At 40.9% G+C, this 21,360-nt stretch overlaps 1 protein-coding gene across 2 annotated transcripts in view; it reads left to right on the plus strand.

The window, feature by feature from the left end:
- Nucleotides 1–20,187, plus strand: part of GTF2F2 (general transcription factor IIF subunit 2) — a 90,806-nt gene extending 70,619 nt beyond the window's left edge. For both annotated transcript variants that reach the window (XM_075718073.1, XM_075718081.1), the window contains 3 exons: nucleotides 3,861–3,960; nucleotides 11,605–11,748; nucleotides 19,337–20,187. In XM_075718073.1, coding sequence (XP_075574188.1) covers nucleotides 3,861–3,960; nucleotides 11,605–11,748; nucleotides 19,337–19,456 — 364 coding nt within the window. In that variant the 3' untranslated portion in view covers nucleotides 19,457–20,187. The remainder of the gene's footprint in view (nucleotides 1–3,860; nucleotides 3,961–11,604; nucleotides 11,749–19,336) is intronic.
- Nucleotides 20,188–21,360: the final 1,173 nt, after the last annotated feature.

The raw sequence follows: 21,360 nt of genomic DNA on the forward strand, positions 1-21,360 counted from the left end.
AAAAGTTAGCACTGTACTGTTAGCCAGTTTTCTAAAGACCATCTGACATCTGTGGGTCGTAATTTGGAAACCTTTGACAAGAAACCTTGAAGTACATACAACAGGGATATCTCTGAAATTTCCTTCAGAGACACGTACATTTGTAGCTGATATATTTGTTAGTTGGCACATGTAGATCTTTCTGAAATCTTCTGTCATCTCACAAACCAACTTAGATTTTCCATTTCCATTTTCACTTGGTAGGTTTCCATCCTGTTTCCTGAGCAGGCCAGAAGTTTTTCTTTGCTTTCAAGGTTGTGTGCTGGGGAACTTCACATGTTAAACGTAACTTCACTGCCATCAACCTTTGGAGGCCTCCGAGAAGTGCATTAGCTCGCCTACACATTTGGTTTTCTACTGGTTTGGAAATTAGCAGGCTGAAATAAAAAAACTGAAATGCATATCCTGCATGGCAAGTGAAAAATGTTAAGAAATAAATTGCTGGTGTTCTTTTATGCAAAGAAGGATTAATTTATGGACGCTGCAGTGAAATGGGTGATGAAATTTCCTGTATTCTAATTTTAAAATGCCAGAACAGGAAGAGACCATCAACACTGAGTGGTGTCTGAAGTTCATGAGAGGCTCTAAGCTAAAGAGCTGTCAATTGTTTGCACGTTTAAATATCTAATTTATTAAGAAGCTGAAGGAGGGTTGACATCACCATTCTAAAGCTTTTCCTTCTGAGGACAGTCTGAGGTGTTCAGTCCATATTTTCAGTGTTCTGGCATTTCATCATTGAAGGGCTAACGTTCTGTGGCTGTTTTCCTGAAGAAATGGAGGCTGTTGTAAATTTACATTGTTAAGAGTAATGAATATAAAGCCCAGTGCAAGGAGGATTTAGTCATGGAGAAATGCCACCATTCTAAGCCTAGCACTGCCCGAGAATGGGAGACCATCTGATGTATCTCAGTATTGTGATGAGCCTTGTTTATCGCTTACCTGTGCTGCAGCTGTAATGAGAAGGACTCTGAAACAGCATCACAAAAAAAGTATCTAAATCTGGTCCACGTGAAGAAGAGGGTGGTGCAGTGGCCTGAAGGGGAAAAGAAAGACAAGAATTCCCACTTCATCTCCAAGAGGCCCTGTCTCATGAACAGGAGAAATATCAGTAAATAGGTTTAAAGCAGACCAACAGGTTTAAAGATAAAATGTGTCTCTGCGTCCTTTATGGAAAGGAAAAGTGTGAGAGGGGAGAAAGGAGGTGAAAAATAGCTACAGTGGGGGAGAGGGAGGACTGGAAAACAAACAGGTCAAAACAGTTGGGAAAATGGCAAAGGACTGCAAGAAGAGATTAAAAAAAAAAAAAAGCCAAACTATATAACCAGGCTTTTATTTTTAAAAATAATTTAAAAAGTCATTGAGACCAAGAAGAAAAAATCAAGCAATGAAGAAGTGGAGAAAAAGACAAATTTGGAGAAAAGATATTGATTTAGTTTTAGCCTGTGCCTCTTTGTGATTGAATTTAGAAGACCTTTGGTAACCAGATCAATAAAATCTTTAAAATCGTTTAATTAGAATGAAGGCCAAAAGATAAACTCTTGTGATAAAAACTTCTATGTTTATTTGGCAGAACAGGAGTAAAAAGTGTTCACTGCTTGTTTACCTTCCGATTGATTTTCCTTCAACCTAAGCAAAAACATGCTACATTTGGACAGAAGGCGGCATTGATGTACCTTCTCCTGATATAGAAATGTAGAGTACAAGGCAATGGTCGCTTAAGGGTAATTAAAACTATAGAACAAATGACAAGTCTACAAAGATTCAAGAGGAAGCAAATTCTATGTATGAGATAAAAATGCTGGCAATTACTGTCCAGCAATACTAGCTATGAAGGATGATTGGCTTTATTTCCAGTTGCTACAGCTAGAGAATTTATTTCTTAATTTAATGCTTACCTCAGATGTAGTTTGTTTAGGTTGTTCAGGTGTTAAATCAGAAGTATGCTGAATTTAAATTTACCTTTTTGGGTGTACATTATAGTTTTATGAAAAGAAATCAGTGATCTCAAACACTTACAGTGTTTTTTAAAGTACTGTTTTACCGCTTCTGTGTTTTACATTAGTAAACGTAGTTATTATTTGCATTAATGTCACCATATTAATTTTTTTTTTGAAAGAAGCAAACAACTCTGTACACTTACTGGGCTACAAGTCTTGATATATTGTGTTTAGTGAAAATATACTTTTCTGCCTATAAGATACACCTTTGGAAACAAAATAACATCACTGATGATAACTTAGTTTAATATTAATTTTGTGCGCCATTAAGCTATTTTCTCTGGAGGGACATTGCCCTGCACCTTTCTAAAGCTCGGTATTGTGCATCATCATTTCAAGTAGTAATTCTTGAGTGCTAAACCTGAAGTGAATGGAGCCCTCCTTCTACACCATCATACATAAGCTTTAAATTACATAGGGATGAGTTTGACAAAATGTGTTCAACCTCTGACCTTCTCAGAGTCTTTCCCAAAGAGGACTGAAGGTCACCTTTTGTTCGCTGTATGATTGAGACTTGATTGCAATCCCAAGCACAAATACAGGCTGGGTGGAGACCGGATTGAGAGCAGCCCTGCGGAGAAGGACTTCGGGGTGTTGGTTGATGAGAAGCTCAACATGAGCCGGCAATGTGCGCTTGCAGCCCAGAAAGCCAACCGTATCCTGGGCTGCATCAAAAGAAGCATGGCCAGCAGGTCAAGGGAGGTGATTCTGCCCCTCTACTCTGCTCTCATGAGACCCCACCTGGAGCACTGTGTCCAGCTCTGGGGCCCCAAATGCAAAAAGGGCATGGACCTTTTGGAGCAAGTCCAGAGGAGGGCCACGAAGATGATCAGAGGGCTGGAACACCTCTCCTATGAGGCCAGGCTGAGAGAGTTGGGGTTGTTCAGCCTGGAGAAGAAAAGACTCCAGGGAGACCTTATTGCAGCCTTTGAATATATAAAGGGGGATTATAAGAAAGATGGAGAGAGACTTTTCAGTAGGACCTGTAACGACAGGACAAGGGATAATGGCTTTGAACTGGAAGAGGGTAGATTTAGATCAGAGACAAGGAAGAAATTCTTCACTGTGAGAGTGGTGAGGCACTGGCACAGGTCGCCCAGAGAAATTGTGGATGCCCCATCCCTGGAAGCATTCAAGGCCGGGTTGGATGGGCCTTTGAGCAACCTGGTCTAGTGGAAGGTTGGAACTAGATGATCTTCCAACGCAAGCGTTCTATGATTCTGTGACTGCACATTGTTTTGAACCTGGTGGATTTCTCTGTCTTCATGTTTTTAACAGTGCTCATAAAACAGTTATTTGTGCTCTGTTACTCTACTATAATGCCAAAAGAAAGGTCACGGAAATTAATATTTTTACATTAAAATACTTAAGAGAAGGTCATGGAGTCTGATCTTTGCTGTGCTCTGGGAGTCAGCAGAAGTGGATTGAAAGCTTTTTCATCCCTCAGCTGAGTAAGCTGGAGATTCTGGGTTCATTTGGGTTGGCTTTCATCTGTTTTTTAAGAGCACGGGCTTTTCTTCCACCTGAGCGTCAGGCTTTTGGAATAAAATCTATGTTCAGACATGGTTTTTAGTATCTTCCCTTCACAGGTGCTTGGTTTTTAGTATTTTAGTATCTTCTGTAGCATATAGTGTCATAATAATCCACAGTGTCCTTGAGCAAAAATACAGTAGGAATAATTCAGAAGAGTGCATCTTTTGCATTTTGCCTTATGATTTGTTTGCAGCTGACCTTTGATAAGAGCTGGTTCATACTGGCAGATTTTTAGAATTCATTTTGAGTGTGTGCTTGTCTGAACTTTTTATTAATTCTTTTTTTCTGCAGATTACAGATAGAAGAATCTTCTAAACCTGTAAGGCTATCACAGCAGCTGGACAAAGCCGTAACCACAAACTATAAACCGGTGGCTAATCATCAATATAATGTGAGTAGCTTTCAGTATTTTCCCTTACTCTCCTAGACAGGAATCTGGGTCGGGACTCCAGAATTGTGCTGCTGCTGTCCTGCAGCCCTTTTGCTCGCAGTTGGCCACTGTCTTTGGAAGTATTCCGTGTTATCTGGTTTCTCCCTGATTTTGTGTTCTGGGGATCGTCTTTCTGTCTCAAGACCAACATCACCCTTGGGGCTAAGGTCTGCCAATTCTAACTCTCTCGTGTTACCTGATGGAGAGCAGACCGCCTTTACCAAAGCCTTTTCTAGTGTCTTTATTACATTCTTCCTCTAGTCTTTTTTTTAAATGTAATTTTGAAATTTGGGAATAAAAGGCAGTTCTGTCTTTGTGCTATGAGATGTGGAAGCACTCCTTTGAGCCAAATTAAATATCACATGGAGGTGGGTAAAAGACTTGAAAAGAATCATTAGTTTTCAGTCCTTTGCAGGAACTGACAACAAGTAGAAAAGAATAGCAGCTGATAATTTTTCACAGTTTCATACCTTCATAGTACGTGTTACTTGCATCATTAACTTTGTCAATATTACACCCACACTGCTGTTCCAGATCAGTTGATGTACATACAAACTATAATGTCCTTTTTCTTAAAGATCCTCTTTGAGTAATTTGTATGTATGCATATATAATCGCTGTTACTGTTGAATGTGAGAAATGTTAAGTCATACTGAAAATGAGTCACTATGTTAGTCATTTAAACTTTTACACTTTTTATTAAGATTTTATTTACATAAAACAAATGACAATATACTGGATGATATTTAAGCATTATTCTGAAAGGCAGTCTATTTCCACAGAACCAAAAATAATCATTTCTCTCTCATGGGACTATTTTGTAGTAGTTACTGTTCAAAGTCTGATCTATACATAGATGATCATACCAATGTAACTATTTCAGCTAAGGGAATGACATTTAACCAAAATAGTCACACTGGTATATCCTGATATGCAAATGCAATTTTGTATGAGTATATTGTTTTATGACGCTACTGTTATTCTCCTTCTTTAATTCTGGAATAAGCTACAGTGATGTACAATGTCTCTTTGTAGTGGGATTCTGTTCCATTTCCCTGACACTAGCATAATTACAACGGTATGACTTCAACCTGGAGACGGTCTTTGAATCTTTATTCCAGTTGCAAACTGCTGTTGTTTTATCATTACAGACATCTAAGTCTTGTGTGAGATTCAGGGGGTATAACAAGGATGTAACCAGGCTTCTTAAAAGTTATGATGCTCTTGTGTCCTAATTGTAATGTTTTTAGCAGTTACATAGCAGTCCATGCTAATGGAAAACCATTGGCAGTGTGTTTACTTCTCATGTCTGCCTTGAAGGTGTTCTGATGGGAAAAATCTAGTAGGACATACTTACACTTGAGTCACTCTTGGCCATGCCTTGACTCCAAAGGCCCAGGCACGACCACTTTCTACACCATCTTTCTTTTCATTAAGTCTTTTATTAAGGTTGAGGTTAGATGGCTGAAAGGATGTACAACTGGGAGAACACGTCCGTGAACTTTTTAAACCTTTTGGTTAAATTTTTCTGGTGTTTTTCAAGCAGCAGTTGCTTTCTTATTTGCTTTATTGCTTGCGATCATATGACAGCCCTGTTGGGGACTTTTTACAAGAAAGAAGAAAAAAATGTACAAACTACCATATATGCTGACGCATTCGGCCATTTTCAGGGGACTTTCTGAGGAAAGAATGAGCATCTACTAAGAAAGAAAGGAGTAAAATTTCCTGAAGGAAGATAAGATAGAATATTAAATGGGACTTAAGTGTGGCTGCTCCAGGTACCCCTAAATGAACATATAACAGGAAGGAGGATGGAAAAAGAAATTACATGTGGATGGAAAATAGCAATAGCTTGTTTGAATACAAGGACAGGGAAAGTGATTTTTTTTTTTCAGGAAATTACATTAACCCCATGTTTTTATTAGAAGAAATTGCAATTCCATTACGATATATGCCAGGATTACAACTTAGCTTTTCTTCTTTGGGAAAGGGGCCTTCATTTTCTATGTATCTGTAGATGATATACGTCTTGAAAAGGTTGCAATGTTAATGTTCTTGCAGCTGGAATCTTTCTGTGACTTCATTATTTTTTGTAACACAGCAGAAAAGTTCTCTAGTGGTCCTGGTTACCCCTTCAGAGGCTTCTTTGTGGTCTCCCCTCTTCCCACTCCCCTGTACTATAGAGGTTGGTACCTGTGCTCCAGGGGATGGGAAAACCTTCAAGACTTCTTTCAGACATCTTCAGATGAAACTTTAGATTTAGTCTCACTTCTCTATCACCTTTGTATTAGCTGTCTACCGAAGCAGTGTAATACATCACCTTCAGTATTAATGATACCTTCAAGAAGGCAATTCTGGCAGCTTTTCAGTAAGCTTAGCAATGTACTGGGAAGGTAAACAAAGAGGAATTGATTTCTGTATGAAGTCTTGCAGGGATAAACTCGCAACATCTGCACTCAACAGCTTGTTCTAAAATGGTCCTTCCTTGAAAGCAAATCGTATTTTAATGCTTTTTAAATTTAAAAACCACACAATTTTAAATAAATCTAATTAGTTTACAATGTACATGCATTCTATAATATGACTCTCAAAAAGTGCTTTAAGCTTACTGCATAAAACATCCTGTTTGCAAGGAAAACGGGAAGGAAAAAAATTAAAGGCTGCATTGTAACTTGCTATGAGCAGTGTATTCACAAGACAAAAAGAAGAAAACAGCAACAGATACCATGCCGCTTTATTTTTTAATAGCACTTCACAATGCGCTCTGTGTTTTTAGGCAGCAGTGGGAGCTGTTGCTGAAATTGGAGGGAAATGCTGGAGTATTGCTAATTAAAATGTGTGCAACTGGGACGCCAGCTGCAAATAACTTTTCAACAAAGGGAGGGTTTGATACTCAGTTTTCTGTGCGAGTTGTGTTTATACATTAATGAATTAAGAATATTAGAATGTTCACATTGCATTTTTATAGGGAATACAAACACTCCTTGATTTACTTTAGCTCATCTAGAGAATGTGAAATAGAAGCTCCTACTGGGGAGAGTGTACCAAGGCACTAAAATAACAGAGAAAGAAGAATGCTGTGCATTACAATTTACTAGCAAAAAATAGATTGTGCTTTGGTTAAAAAGGCAACTTCATGTTATTTTCCAGGAGACTGTTATTTGTATAATGAGGATTTTATACCCAGTCATGAAATAGTCCTGTCAGAGGCCTAACATCAGTGAAGATAATGTTGAGAATTTCCTTATTGTTACTTTGTTCCTTTGTGTAGGAAGCGTCAATTTTAAAGTGAGTAGTTTTTTTCTCCACACGGAGAGAATTGTAGGCAGTAGGTAGTTGCTAGCTAAGCACATTTTTGCTATATGTCATTTGAAGAGGTACAAACAGTACCATGGATTTTTTGCTGTTCTCAGAGATTGTCTTGAGAGTCCCAGTAGCTTTTCCCGTTACGCCCACGTTACTTACCCATTGTGCCTGTAGCTCTGCCACATACAGAAGGAATGACCTCGGTGCTTTGCCGTTGTTCTTGCTCCTTAAAAACAAAACAAAAACCAGAAAAGGAGGAAATGGGTTTCTTCCATCACTTCAGCTTGACCTTCCACCTGAGGAGGTTGCAGTTTGTTTCTGTTTCTGTTTTTCTTCTTCTTGTTCATTTTGTTTCTGTTGTTTGGGGAGGTAGAAAATTGCAGAAGGGTTGGTAAGAACAAGCATAATAGTTGCTGCTGTGGCAGAGTGATGCCACCTGTAACAGGGCTGTCTTTACCTTTCACACCACATCTTTCAGCTGGTGTTTTGAGTCAGAGAAAAGTTGCTAACCTTAAAAACAAATACATAGGTCTTTACACTGAAAAGTGACCTCAAATGTGTGCAGGAACCCAGAACTCAGTCAAGCTTTGCAAATAGAGACGCCTTCATCTCTCCTACCATCTTCTGGACTTGACCTCTAAAGTATTGGAGGTTTTTCTGGCAACAAATTAAGGCTGGATAATCCATCTCTTCCTCCTGTAAAATGTTAACATGTGCATATATTCAAAACATTATTAAGTCCCCAGTCATAGTCTCCCATAAGCCAGCGTCTCAAATGCAGTAGGACTCTATTGAAGATCCAGTAGAGCGTTGTTTACCAGTATCAGCCATGACCTGATCAGCAACTGCACAGAGAAACTGGAAGATTCTGTGGATCCCTGAGTCAAAAAGGGCTGAAAACTCAGGCTCAGGAAAGGCCACTGCGGTTGACTGCAGTGGCTAATTAGAAAACTCTGCTTCCAGGAGAACATAGTCTCAGTGTCTTGGTTTTTGAAGAGGATCCCATAAAGTTGTAGTTCCTGCTTTCCTTCTTATGTGGAAGGAAATGTACAATATATCCTATGGGATGGTAATTCCTGTGTTCGACTATGAAAAAACAAAGAAAAAAATCTGGAACCGTTTTCAGACAGGAGCAAAAAAAATTTGTTGTACTCAGCTAGATTAGATTATTTTTAATAATGTTTGGGTTGCTGCTGTTGACTCATTTTCTTCTGAAAACACAATGTAACACGGCGCTGTCTGCAACTTTGTGCATGCCAGGTAATTTCTCTGCCTGGGTTTCATTCCATGTAAAATACTGCCATACTTTGTGATGATCTTCCTCATTTGTTTATTTGAAGCACTGTCAGTCTCATTACTTATGGGACAGTGGGTTTGCTCTTTGACTCTCACCAGCTTAAAAAGCAAACAAGCAGTTTTCAAATACGAGTAATATTAGAAAATAGAAACCAAAATTGTTCGTGTAGATGGAAATGACTTCCAAAATATACAGTATAATGGGATTCTGATCATAACAGGTGCTTTTCAATGCTAGCATAAAGTATCAGCTTTAGACTGTAGCCTGAGATGTGACATATTCATGTATTTTTTAAGACCAAAGGGACAGCTATCATACTAAAATAAATTTAAAATGCATGTCTTAAACCCTGCATATTTCACTGTCCTCAGGATGCACCCATGCATTGCAGCAAGTCCCTATACCATTGCACTGAATTAGAACATGACAGTGGTAGTAGGTGATTACTCTGGAGAGATGGTTTCTCTGTCAGGAAAAATATAAATTCTCATCATATATCTTAGTAAGTTCTGACTTAAGCCAGGTGTAAATTAAAAGCGTTTTTAATACCACAAACTGAATAGTGTCAGATCAGATGAAGATAAGATGCAAAGAACTTTTTGGCAATCAAACAGTTGATTTAGTGCCTTGCTTATCTTGCAGGTAGCAGAAGAGACAAGCACTCTCACCCATCTCCTATTTCATGCTACCTTTACTTCATGCAGCAAAGGGCCAGTCTCCTCCTACTTTCCACTCTTTGTATCATTTATTTCAGTGCTTCATACTGAAACCCTTGCTCACCTACCAGGACATGGATAGTGCTGTAGGTCATAGTAGACTTTTAGGTGAATGAGATTTTCCCTACTTCTCCAATACCTGTATGACTATGTGAATATACCCGGTAGAGAACTGGCCAACTGCTTTGTTGGTTGAGTTGCAAGGCAGAGCACACCCTGGCCATGCTGCTTGGTATTTTGGGTTTGTAGTTTTGAAGAGTGTCAGTTGAGTAGACTTGTTCATATATATATATATTTCAACGCCATTGCAGTTCTTCTTCAAGCATTTACGTCTAGATGCAGTCTACTTGCATTGTACTGCACAGTGAGACTATACCGGTAGAGAAACAGAAATTGAAACCACAGCAGGGTTTCCAGAGCTTACAATTAAAATCTTTTCAAGGTCAACAGAGGTTCCTAATGAATTGTCTGTTGTACTTTCAGAAGAAGCAAATGTTTTGACACACTATTGTTAATAGCAAGGCCATTGTCCTAGATTTATATTCCTACTCTGGTTTCTGTGGCATAGTGGTTCTGCTGTAGATCATGGCAACCAAGATGATGTACTGTGAAGCTGTTTTACTTGATGCTACAGTTTGCTATTGTTGCAAAGCTATTACTGTTTGAAGATTTTTTTTTTTTAAATGCAGAGGGTAGAGTTAAATAGTTACACCAGAGCGTATTAGTGGATAAAAATCAGTTGTCTGGGTTTGTGTGGAGAGGTTGCATCTTTTATAACACTAACATACATTTGGAAAAGCAGACAAATATTTGGTTGCCCAAGCCCATCAGAAGCAACAGACTTCAAGCCTCAGGTTGGGAACAGTTGCTCTGCATTCAGTTTAATGATGTACATCTGCTTCAGAATTTGAAAGAGAGTTGGCTGGCCAGAGACCTGTGAGCAACGGCAAAGGTGGTAATAGTCTTTAGCCACTTTGGGACAGATACCAAGAGACAGGCTATTTTCACTCAGAGAGTAGGAGGGAGTTAGCTAGCAAGGAAATATAGGAAAGAGTAAATTGTGCCATAAAGCTAATCTCTCTTCTTAAAAATAAGATTTTTAGTATCCAGTAGAACTGTGAATTTTCATTTCTAGGCTTCTTCTCTGAAGGTGTTCCTTTTGAGGATCACGTTTGAGACATCAGAGGCAGAATGACTCCCATACAAAATTATCCCACTGGCAGCCAGGAGTGTGTCCCTTATTGATCATGTGCATCTCTCTGCTGTACGTTGTGCCGCTTTGGATTCACCCAATCAATTTGCCTGAAAGTACTTGATGATTACATGAATTATATTACCTTCTGGGTCACCTTTGTTGGTTCCAAGGAGCTTGATGGCTTTCTGTTATCGAGGGTGGTATTGGGGGTGGATGGGGTGATGTGCTGGCAGATGTCACAGTTGGTGCTCTGTGGTGATTGGGGTTTGTTTGGGATGTGCTGGTCCGTGCAAATCTTGCTTCTGATGATGAATCTGAGGAAATGCAGGAAGTGGTTTTGGAGGTGATGAAAGTTTCTGCAAAAATATATGGTCATCTTGTGCAGATTATAATAGTTAAGTACTTTTTAATAGGCATTCTGTAATAGGGTGATGTGTGGCAGCAAGGAGCCTCTACTTACTTGGAAGGTTCTTTTCTGGACTACCATAACTTTGTGTGTGCTACTTGGGTTTCTCCTGAAGAGATACCATCTGCATCCTCGAAGTGTGTCTTCACTTGGTGAAGAATGGTTTTATATTGACGGAGTGGTTGCCCTGAGCGCTGTTTCTGGAGCAGATGAGGCAATGTCCAAGCACCACCTGAGCATCCTTTGGGCAGGTGGTTGTGGGTGTAGCCATGTTGGTCTGTGGATTTTCCTGACTATGGCAATTTGTAGGTTGTTTGATATTTGTCATTATACTTCAGAAGCTGATCTCAACCGAGGTGCAGTGAAAATACCATCTCAGTTTGGATTCCTGTGCTAATATTAATTCTCTCTCCAGGTTTGGGCCCATCATGCAGGCTGTGTTTCTGGGGTTTTTTACTGGTTAAAGCAGAGATACGTATCTGAAAAGCTTATTGTGCTGAGGACAAAATGCTTAGTTTATGTTCATAAAAGAACATTTGAGTGCTCAAAAGATTTTCCAGATGAAAAGCACTGAGTCATTGAACAGTGTTTTATTAAATAGAAGAGTTTTTTTATGTCTTAATATTCAGCACTGAGAATTATACAGCGTTACATATGTCTTTAAAACATGTTTTATATCTGATAGATTGAATATGAGAAGAAGAAGAAAGAAGATGGAAAACGGGCTCGAGCTGATAAACAACAAGTGTTGGACATGCTTTTTTCAGCCTTTGAGAAACATCAGTATTACAACATTAAAGACTTGGTGGACATAACCAAACAGCCGGTGGTACGTACTAGTAGTCATGTAGTGTAACCATTTTCAGTAGTTACTATTGTGTATATTTTCCATATCCAGAAAATAGTTCAATATATACTATATGCCTTTGAAACAGCTCTCTAAATATGTTATACAACAAACAGAAATCATCAAGTTTTAAGTTCACCATTGTAGGACTGTGTAGGATACCAAGCATTGCAGTGAGTATGCTTTTTCTTCACAGAGGTGGTTTAAGTAACCTTAATGGTCTCTTTCTTGTTTAGGTTTGCTTCAATACTAGAAACCAAATTCTGTAACGCTTTGACCTCTCCCATGCTACTCCTGTCCTCACTGAAGTAACAGCCTAGTTCTGTTGCTGTTGGCAATAGAGAGCTTGTGTGAGTGGTCAGCCCTTCCTTCAGCTTCTGACCTTTATCTTGATGTAGCAACAGGGGTTACTCTATTTCTGTGGGTCTAGAAAATTGTGTTTCATGGAATTAGTATTAAATGTATGCCTTATCCATGTTAGGAGCTCAGGCACCATGTCCCAAAATCACTTGATTTCCTTTACAAATAGAATGATTTTTAGGCTAAGAGTTTAGGTGTTTGATATTTGGGGTTTATTTTGTTTTTTTTTTTTAAACACTGTTTCGATACACAAACAAGAAAAGCACGATGACATGTGCATGTGATGGTTTTGTTATCCTGCAGTGTCTGCCAGCCCCTTCATCTGTGAACCCTAATTTTAGAGTTCTTTCCCTTCTTCCCCTGTTCAAGCTTTCTCGGAGCAGACCAGGCAGGAGCAAGGGGAGACAATGACACATGAATTATCTTTGGTGCTTTTGATGTTTTTCACTGCTGACTTCGATATCTATCCCCAAGCCAGCTGCAGTTTTCAGAAAACTTAAAGAGACTTAATTATGTTTGAGTCTAAATGGAGCAACAATTTCAAAAGTTGTTAGAGCTAAGGCAGAAGAAGGAAGTGACAGCTGGATTATGGAAAAAATTATTCCTCTGTAAAAGAGGGGAAAATATGGAGATTGTTACTAGCTTTGCTCACTTCATGTTTAGGGTTAAGTGGATCTGTATCAGAGGATTTGTATAAGGTGCACAATCTGTTTGGTTAAGAAGCTGCACAAAGATGTTACCCAATTCAAATACATGCAGGTTCATGCTGTTCTAGTACCTTGGAAGTAACTAGCTGGATAATGTATTCATGTCTTTTATTCCATTCATTTATCTCATGAGTTGACTCCTTATCTGTGTGGTAGAGAAAGTGTGTGTATCATGGGAGCTGAGAAGGAGGAAGGAATAGGAGGAAGATTTGGAGGGAGTGGCAAGAAGATTTTAAGATTTTTTTTTTGTTTTTTTGGAAGAGCCAAGTGTGACAGTCACTCTCTCTATCACTTTGAATGTAAGTACGTGCAGATTTATCCTGTCTAGCACAACTTCATTTAGAAATAGTCACCCACAACTCCCACTGAAGCCATGGGAGAACAAAGGTTTTCTTCCTCCTGTGATGTGATTTACCTCTTGAATGTACCTGTCTCTCTGCATCAGCTCAAAGGAGCCTGGAAAAGCTGTGCTTCTGGCACAAGTTTCTTCATTAAGCACCAAAAGTTGGGCAAGATTAATCCAATTTTTGTCTTAGTTGCTGCCCTAAGGATTAGATGTGTAGGGTAGTTATTAGACTAGATGTATAGAGCAAAATTCCTCACATGAATACTTCTGTGACATTTATGATTAATTTCTATGCCTATCTATATAGCTCTGCTGTCATCATATGCTCCTGAACATATTCTGCCCATAGCTTAGTAGATCTGTGCCGTGTACTTTCATCTCAGCAAATCTAGCCTTTTTTTTTTTTTTTTCAACTATTGTAGTAATACAGATATGTTAAAAGGAAATTGTAAACTGATTTGACCCAACATCACATGTTATTTGGGCTATATCTTTGCATCTGTGTTTCTTATTTGAGTCTCTCTACTGATGGCTAAAAGTCCCATAGGGCTTCTGAGATTAATCAGACCATTAGGCTCTGTTTTAGGGCCAGTCTTGTTCAATATCTTTATCAATGATCTGGATGAGGGGATCGAGTGCACCCTCAGTAAGTTTGCAGACGACACCAAATTGGGTGGGAGTGTCGATCTGCTGGAGGGTAGGATGGCCCTGCAGAGGGACCTGGACAGACTGGATCGATGGGCCGTGGCCAACTGTATGAGGTTCAACAAGGCCAAGTGCCGGGTCCTGCACTTCGGTCACAACAACCCCATGCAGTGCTACAGGCTTGGGGAGGAGTGGCTGGAAAGCTGCCTGGCCGAAAAGGACCTGGGGGTGTTAGTAGATAGCCGGCTGAACATGAGCCAGCAGTGTGCCCAGGTGGCCAAGAAGGCCAACAGCATCCTGGCTTGTATCAGGAATGCTGTGGCCAGCAGGAGCAGGGAGGTGATTGTCCCCCTGTACTCGGCGCTGGTGAGGCCGCACCTGGAATACTGTGTCCAGTTTTGGGCCCCTCACTACAAGAAAGACATTGAGGTGCTGGAGCGTGTTCAGAGGCGGGCAACGAAGCTGGTGAAGGGTCGGGAGAACAAGTCTTATGAGGAGCGGCTGAGGGAACTGGGGTTGTTTAGCCTGGAAAAGAGGAGGCTGAGGGGAGACCTTATCGCTCTCTACAACTACCTGAAAGGAGGTTGTAGTGAGGTGGGTGTTGGTCTCTTCTCCCAAGTAGCTAGCGATAGGACAAGAGGAAATGGGCTTAAGCTGCGCCAGGGGAGGTTTAGACTGGAAATTAGGAAAAATTTCTTTACGGAAAGGGTGGTCAGGCATTGGAACAGGCTGCCCAGAGAGGTGGTGGAGTCACCATCCCTGGAGGCGTTTAAAAAACGGGTAGATGTGGCACTTCGGGATATGGTTTAGTCTGGTCTACCCTTGATTAGTCTAGAGTGGGCTTGGTAGTGTAGGTTAATGGTTGGACTGGATGATCTTAAAGGTCTTTTCCAACCTAGATGATTCTATGATTCTATGATTAAACCTTCTTCCCCTGAGTGGGCTGTGCGGTCTCAGTTTTGAGCTCTGTGTGAGAGTTAGGGCTTTCGTGTTCATTCCCAGCTGGGGTTTTGCCATAGGTGTTGGTGCCCATAGAGCTTCCTCAGACCCGGATATCCTGAGAAATGAATGACTGAAGTCCTCTTCCTAATGCCTTTCTTCATTCACTGGGTAGCCAGTATGGTGATAAATTCAAAACTATCTTTCAGTATGTCACCTACCCCTCATCTAAAGGGGTATCCTAATTTCCCATCTGGGTTCACATTAAAAACTTCTGTAGGGAGTTGCTAACAGCATCCATTTCCATTTAAAAATACTATCCCTGGGTTCCTGCTGCTCAGCCGGTATTCACTCTGTGTATGAGCATCCCCGGTGCTGCAGACTTCAACCTCTGGTGTGCAACTTTTGGGTTTTTTTTCTGAAAATAAAGTGTCTGTTTCTAATGCCCACTGTGACTTCATTGTTTGCAGAGCAGTTACACCTGACAAAAAAAGCTAAAATGCCAACAGGTGAATAGGCATGCTTTCCCTGTGCTGTACAGAGGTTGGCTGCTAATTAATCTCTGCTGAGTGTTCACTGCTTTATTTTCTGTCAGGGCGTCTAAGATTGTCTGGGCATGTAATTTCTCCTCTGAGTTTCTAAATGTTGAGGTTATTTTCAGACAGGAGGAAAGAAAAACTGCTGCTGCTGTCATCTCAGCTTCTGTTAAAATGAAGTTCTAGGTGCTTACATCACTGGCTAATAATATTTAAAACACATTTGTCTAAGAGAATTAACATCTTTGTTAGTGAAGTAACAAATAAATAAGGGTATTTTTCTTACGTAATGTTAAATGTAAATAGTAAATTGAACCCTTGCTACAGAATATGTTGCATGTTACACGGAAGATTGCTGCCATCTTTATTTTACAATCTTGAAATCACAAAGCAAGTCTATTCTAACGCAAACTACTGTTATATTAAGGAATCCTGGGTTTATTTGTTTTCCTTTTTAATGAAAAATAACAATTTGCAGTAGTAGGCAAATCTGTTGCCACCTTCTCAGATGTAAATACCGAGTGCTCCCTGGAAATACTGCAGTAATTCTATATTTGGACTTCATGGCTGAGAACATAATATGCTTTTTATGTGAGCAATCAAATATTTGTGAAGCATGGAACCAGTATGGAACCTGTGGTCTCAAATGAATTGTCTTTTTTCAAATCGGGGTAGATTGTTTGCAGTTTTTGCCTTTAATTCAGCTTTAAGTAATGGTTACCCTAAATACTGTGGGGTTTTTTTTCCCCTCAAAGTTTCAGAAGGGTTTTCAGAGCTTGGAAGTTAACTCCTTTCCCAGAAATTTTTATCCCATAATTCTGTAACATTTCACTTTTTTATGGAAAAAATCATGAGGGAAGGTGTAGCAGAGCAGAGGATGCCTTAAATGTACAAACAGATTACCTACTGATTAGCTTCTGTGTTAGAATTATATGTATATAAACATATTGAATCCCATTCTGAGAAGAAATTATGGGCCCCTGATCAGCGCTCACCAGGCTCTAAAATTCAGTATTTGGCATCACTGGAGGAAGTGGGGGATTTCTCTTGATGATATAGTATCAGACTGAGTAGTATGCTTCAGGATGTATACGCCAACCTGGCACAGCACAGACCCTGGTTTCTGGAAGGAGAAGTGATCCTGCAGGAAAAATCATAATGTCCCCTGAACTCATTAAGCCACTTGCTCTCAAGTATGGTACAGTACGGCAGGATTATCCCTGATTTGTGATTGTCTAAAAGCTCCAACAGTTCAGCATTGTCTGTGCACGCAGAGTGATTTTTTGGGGGGTTAACGCTCTCAGCTGCCCTCCCTAAGACCTCTGCTGCTTGTTTCCCGCTGTAGCGGAGATGGCAAATAGGAATGTGTTGCAAATCCTCAGTAGCTGCAGTTCACGGCCACAGCTTGAAGCACCCTTACTTGTGGCACAGACGTTACCTCGCTATTCAGTTCAGGTTGGTTTTGTTCCGTTTTGTTACGCTGTTGAATCAAAACTCTTGGAAGTTTTGCCCAGAGAGAAGCAGAACTGCCTGGGGAATTGGATCTGAAAACTGGTTGAAATTAAAAGTAACCTTCCTTTAACTGGGTGGGTGGTTTGGAGGCGTGAGCAAGTAGCGAGAGGTGAGAACTGCCTTGTGCAAAATGTCACCCAGAGATTCTGCCAGCAACCAGCAGCAAGGCGCCGGGAGCCGTGGACCATGCAGCCATAGCGGTTTTGTTCTGCCTGAGCCCTGCGGCATCGTCACGCCTTGTGACCTGGCTTCCCAGATGCTGACTAGGTCTCTCAGCCCAGGAACTGCATATGGATGTACTTCATGGGACTAAGTGCATTTATATTTTTTTCCCAGTTCTCATTATTTTGTCTGTGTGGTCTAGAGCAGAATTTAACCTTGAATCTGAGTGTTTCTTCCACCCACTCTGCCATCTTTTGAAGTGTCTATCAGTGACGCTACTGAAAGCTACCTCGTGTGCATGCACAAGGATTGCAAAGCAAGCAGTGGATATGCACACATGTACACATACCTGTGTAGAAATCGCTTTTTCACCTGCTTTCATCACCTTTTAAAAAACACATTGTACAACAGCATTGCCGTCGTACAAAAACATTTGCACACGAATTGCTGGTGTAGTGAGTACATTTGTCTTAGGTACCTCACTCTCAAATAAGGACAGCATCTCTGCAATAGATGAGATGTGGAAAGATGGGCTCAGAGATGTATATTGATCTCCTGCTGCCACCTGCTGGGGTTTGCATGGTGCACCCTCAAAGACAGAAGAGCCATCCCCGCAGTGCAAAATGAACTCCCTGCTCACGGCTCCTCCACGCAGCTGTTCTGCTCGAAGAAAAGACCCTAAAAAACTAGTTTTTATATGCAGTCATCTTTTTATATACGGTCATCTTTCTTACTTGTTAGACAAACACCTCTCATTGCTTTCAGATAGGTTTTTAAGAATAGTTTTGCTACGTGAGGCCAAATGAAGTATCGTCATTAGTGTGGGAGCTGGATTTTTTTTGCTTTGTAAATTTTTGGTGTGTACCTGGAGAGAGAGTAATGATCGGTTTCTCTAAGAGACTTCTTTTACTGACTGAGAACATACTTTTTATTTATTTCCCAACTTTTCCATTTAGCAAAAAATGGGAAGAGTGTAAGGGACTGGGCAATCAGCCCTTCTTTTTTTCCTATGTCATCAACAAGTATTTTCTTTTTTTAATGAGTTGCAGTATGTTGATATTTGCGCTTAGTGGAAGTGTAGATATAGAAAATACAAGGGTTCCAGTAACTCCCGTTCAATACGTGCACTCAAAGAGGATTAAATTGCTCAAACTAAAGCAATTATGAATTTAATGTGGAGACTCTTAAACTGTGATTTGCAGTTGCCATGGCAATCCACTCAAGTCAGTCCCAATTCATATTTAAACAAACAAGCAGGCAAACGTCTCTTTAAAAAAATGAAACAAATTACTGGTGTTTATTACAAAGAGTAAAGGAGTGTGATATTAGTGAGCTGTCTTGTGTCAAAGGTTATATACTACTGGTATCATAGCTTTGCTTGTTTTTTTAAAATTTCTCTTCCTAACCTTAATAATTGAATGTATTAGAAAATTCTCTGGCACCTACTCAGCTCTCCTCTAAAAACAGGGCCATAATAAAATGCTTAAAGCTTTGCAAAATGGCATGAAAAACCAACAGCTCGGGGCTTTGGTGCGGTCTGAATAAGGCAGGGAGTTTCAAGATAATCCCAGCCCAAGCAAGACGAAAAGCCAAGAGTTTTTAGCTCAGGAGGAGAAGTTCCAGCAGGAGGAAGATGTGTGAGATAACGGTGATGTACAGACCCGCACGGTGGCTGCGTCCCACCGCCCCGGGGAGCCCCTCGTGCACAGCGGCCACCCGCACGCTTGCTCGCCGTCTGTGGCGGCAGCGAGCTCCCAAGGCAGAAAGCCTGCCAGCGGCCCCGCTCCTCTGCAGTCATGTGAGAAAGGAACAGCGCACAGATTTTTAGACCAGCTGCGCATATGGTACTCGGGGTACGTCGGGCATATCTCAGCCTTTTGATTTTGCAAGTGCCCCATCTCGAGACAGGAGCTGTGGAGCGTCTCCGCTAGCTCATCCGTGGGTGGGTGCTGCTGCTGTAGGTCTGCAGTAACCTCAGCAGCGCCTTCTCAGAGGTGCTGGGAGCTTCATTTCGGCAGCCCTCGGGAGCGTCCATCTAGCTAGTACCTGCATCTCCGCACCCCGGCAGGGCTGCGCAGGGACTGCCCGAGAGCAGTCACCCCTGGGGCTTGGGTGCTCCCTGCTGTGTCCCTGGGGCTTGCACCGGGTGTTACACCCGGGCTGCTTTAATCCCCGTTGGTGCCTGGAGGTTGATGTCCATCACAGAGTCGTTAATACACAAGTTAGTGCTGATCCGCAAACCTTGCTGCCCGCTGGGTCATTCTTATGAACCCAGCTGATATGATTGAGCGGATCGTGAGACATTGTGTAGGAACTATAGTAATTGCCTGCCTGTATAATTTGAATTTTTTGTTTCCTTTCAGATATACTTGAAGGAAATTTTAAGAGAAATAGGCATCTACAACGTGAAGGGGACCCACAAAAACACATGGGAGCTGAAGCCAGAATACAGACACTATCAAGGAGAAGACAAGAGTGATTAACAAAAGCGTTTACGAAGCAAGAGAGAATTAGAGTGATTGCACTGAGGGAACTGTGGTGGGTTTACAGACAGGACTGAGCGCAGCACAATTCTGCAAGTTAAATTAAAGCAGCTGATACTTTGTAATTTTCCATAGCTTCATTTTTTTTCCAAGGAATATTTCTTGTATGTTTCTATAAGTGTTTTGTCTTTTGACAGGAAAAAAATATTTATAGAATAAACTTGCGTTAGATTTATCTTTATTAGAAATCTTTTGAGTTCTGATCTTACTTTTTCTTGGTAGCTTTGTGGCTTTTCCAAGCCTTGACTTTGAAGGAAAATGTATCTTAGAGGAACCCATAACTCTGTGGTTTTGCATTCCAGTAGAACCAGGTTAATACCCTCACTTCTGCTGGGATCTGTCAGGGCTTCATCTGGAAGGCTGCAAAAGTGCACAACCCTTTGTGCAGTGTTTGGGTGGAATGGACATGATGCTCCTTTTGGGATCAGGCTTTAGGAAAAACAGCCACAACTGTGGTGCTCATCACAGTTCTTAGACTCCATGGGAACAAATCAACACAGTTAAAAACCCATAAAGCGAAGGCTGTTTGATACGCAGGTCAGTGGGAAGACAACAGTCCCCTGCAGGTGATTACTGAGAAAAAAAATGAAATGTCTGTCTGTGAGGTACATCAAGGAATAGATTTATCTTTTGTTTGGTTTTTATGGTGTTACCTATGTTTTATGTTTAAGCATATCAATAAAAACATTATTTTAATTTGTACTGTGCAATGTTCTACATTATTGACTGAACACGTTGTGATTTAGATAGAGTAGGTATGAAGGTTTTTTCAAACCATGTTTTTATTGCTGGCTTTGCCACTGGGTTTCTGTGTGTTTTGGGGAAGATTGCTTCATGTATCCACATCTCTGTACCCCCATTTTTGAAATGCACGTTGCAACAGTTGTCTATTCAGCATCTTTTTGGGGAGAGAACAGGGAGGGAGATGGGATTGGACTATTTAATGACATTCTCAAAGCTTTTATGTTAAAAAAAGAGCAAAGAAAACAGAATGGAAAAAACGTCATTAGTATACCTGTAAATGAAGCAGAATGTGAGGTTTTATAGCACAATTTTCACATTCCCTCAGGTCCTTCAGATATGTGCATCACTTCTGCACACACTAATAAAATAATAGGTCTACTTCCATTATGGGTCCTCTTGGAAGCATTGAAAGGTTTGGAGGGGGGTCAAACGCCTTCAGAGATTTGTAAAACAACTCTGACCCCTTATGCATAAGTCACACATTTTAATTTTGCTCAGTTGATTTTTTCCTAGAATTGTTTGTGTCGGTATCTCTCTACAGATACGCTTCCTGCTGGTGCTCAGCTTCCTGTGGCATGAAGTGTCCCGTTCCTAGGAGGTGGACTACAGGAGGTGGACTACTGAGAGTTTTTGAAGAGCAGATCACATTCCAGGGATGTGTGTGTGCTGTCATAAATACTGCTGTTGACTCCTGTCTCCTCAGGCTCTACGAGCAGGACCCAGCCTGCTAATGGCTGCAGGAGCTATCCGAGGATGCTGAGAGGAACCCAGGAAGTCAGCCTGCCTGTCTTGCTACGGCACATGACGTGCTCCCCAGCAACAGCCAGAGCCTGCGCACATTGCTGTCCTCGTGCTGTTCGAGTCCTCCAGAGACTTCCGTTCACAACCATGTAGGATGAGAACTCTTGCTTTTCATGAGCTGGGCTCCTCCGCTGGATTTGTGTCCTGTTTGAGCAGCTAAGGTACCTAGAAAGTCTAGGTCAGCTTCTCCCTTCTGTTGCTCCTCATGTGATCTTCTAGAACCATGCAGGGGAATGCCATGCAATCCTGATTTAGTAGTGTTGTAATTCAGTGCCACGGGTAAAAACGGCCATGCTGTT

The sequence above is a fragment of the Pelecanus crispus genome, chromosome 1 (genome assembly GCF_030463565.1).
Source record: "Pelecanus crispus isolate bPelCri1 chromosome 1, bPelCri1.pri, whole genome shotgun sequence".
NCBI classification, from domain to species: domain Eukaryota; kingdom Metazoa; phylum Chordata; class Aves; order Pelecaniformes; family Pelecanidae; genus Pelecanus; species Pelecanus crispus.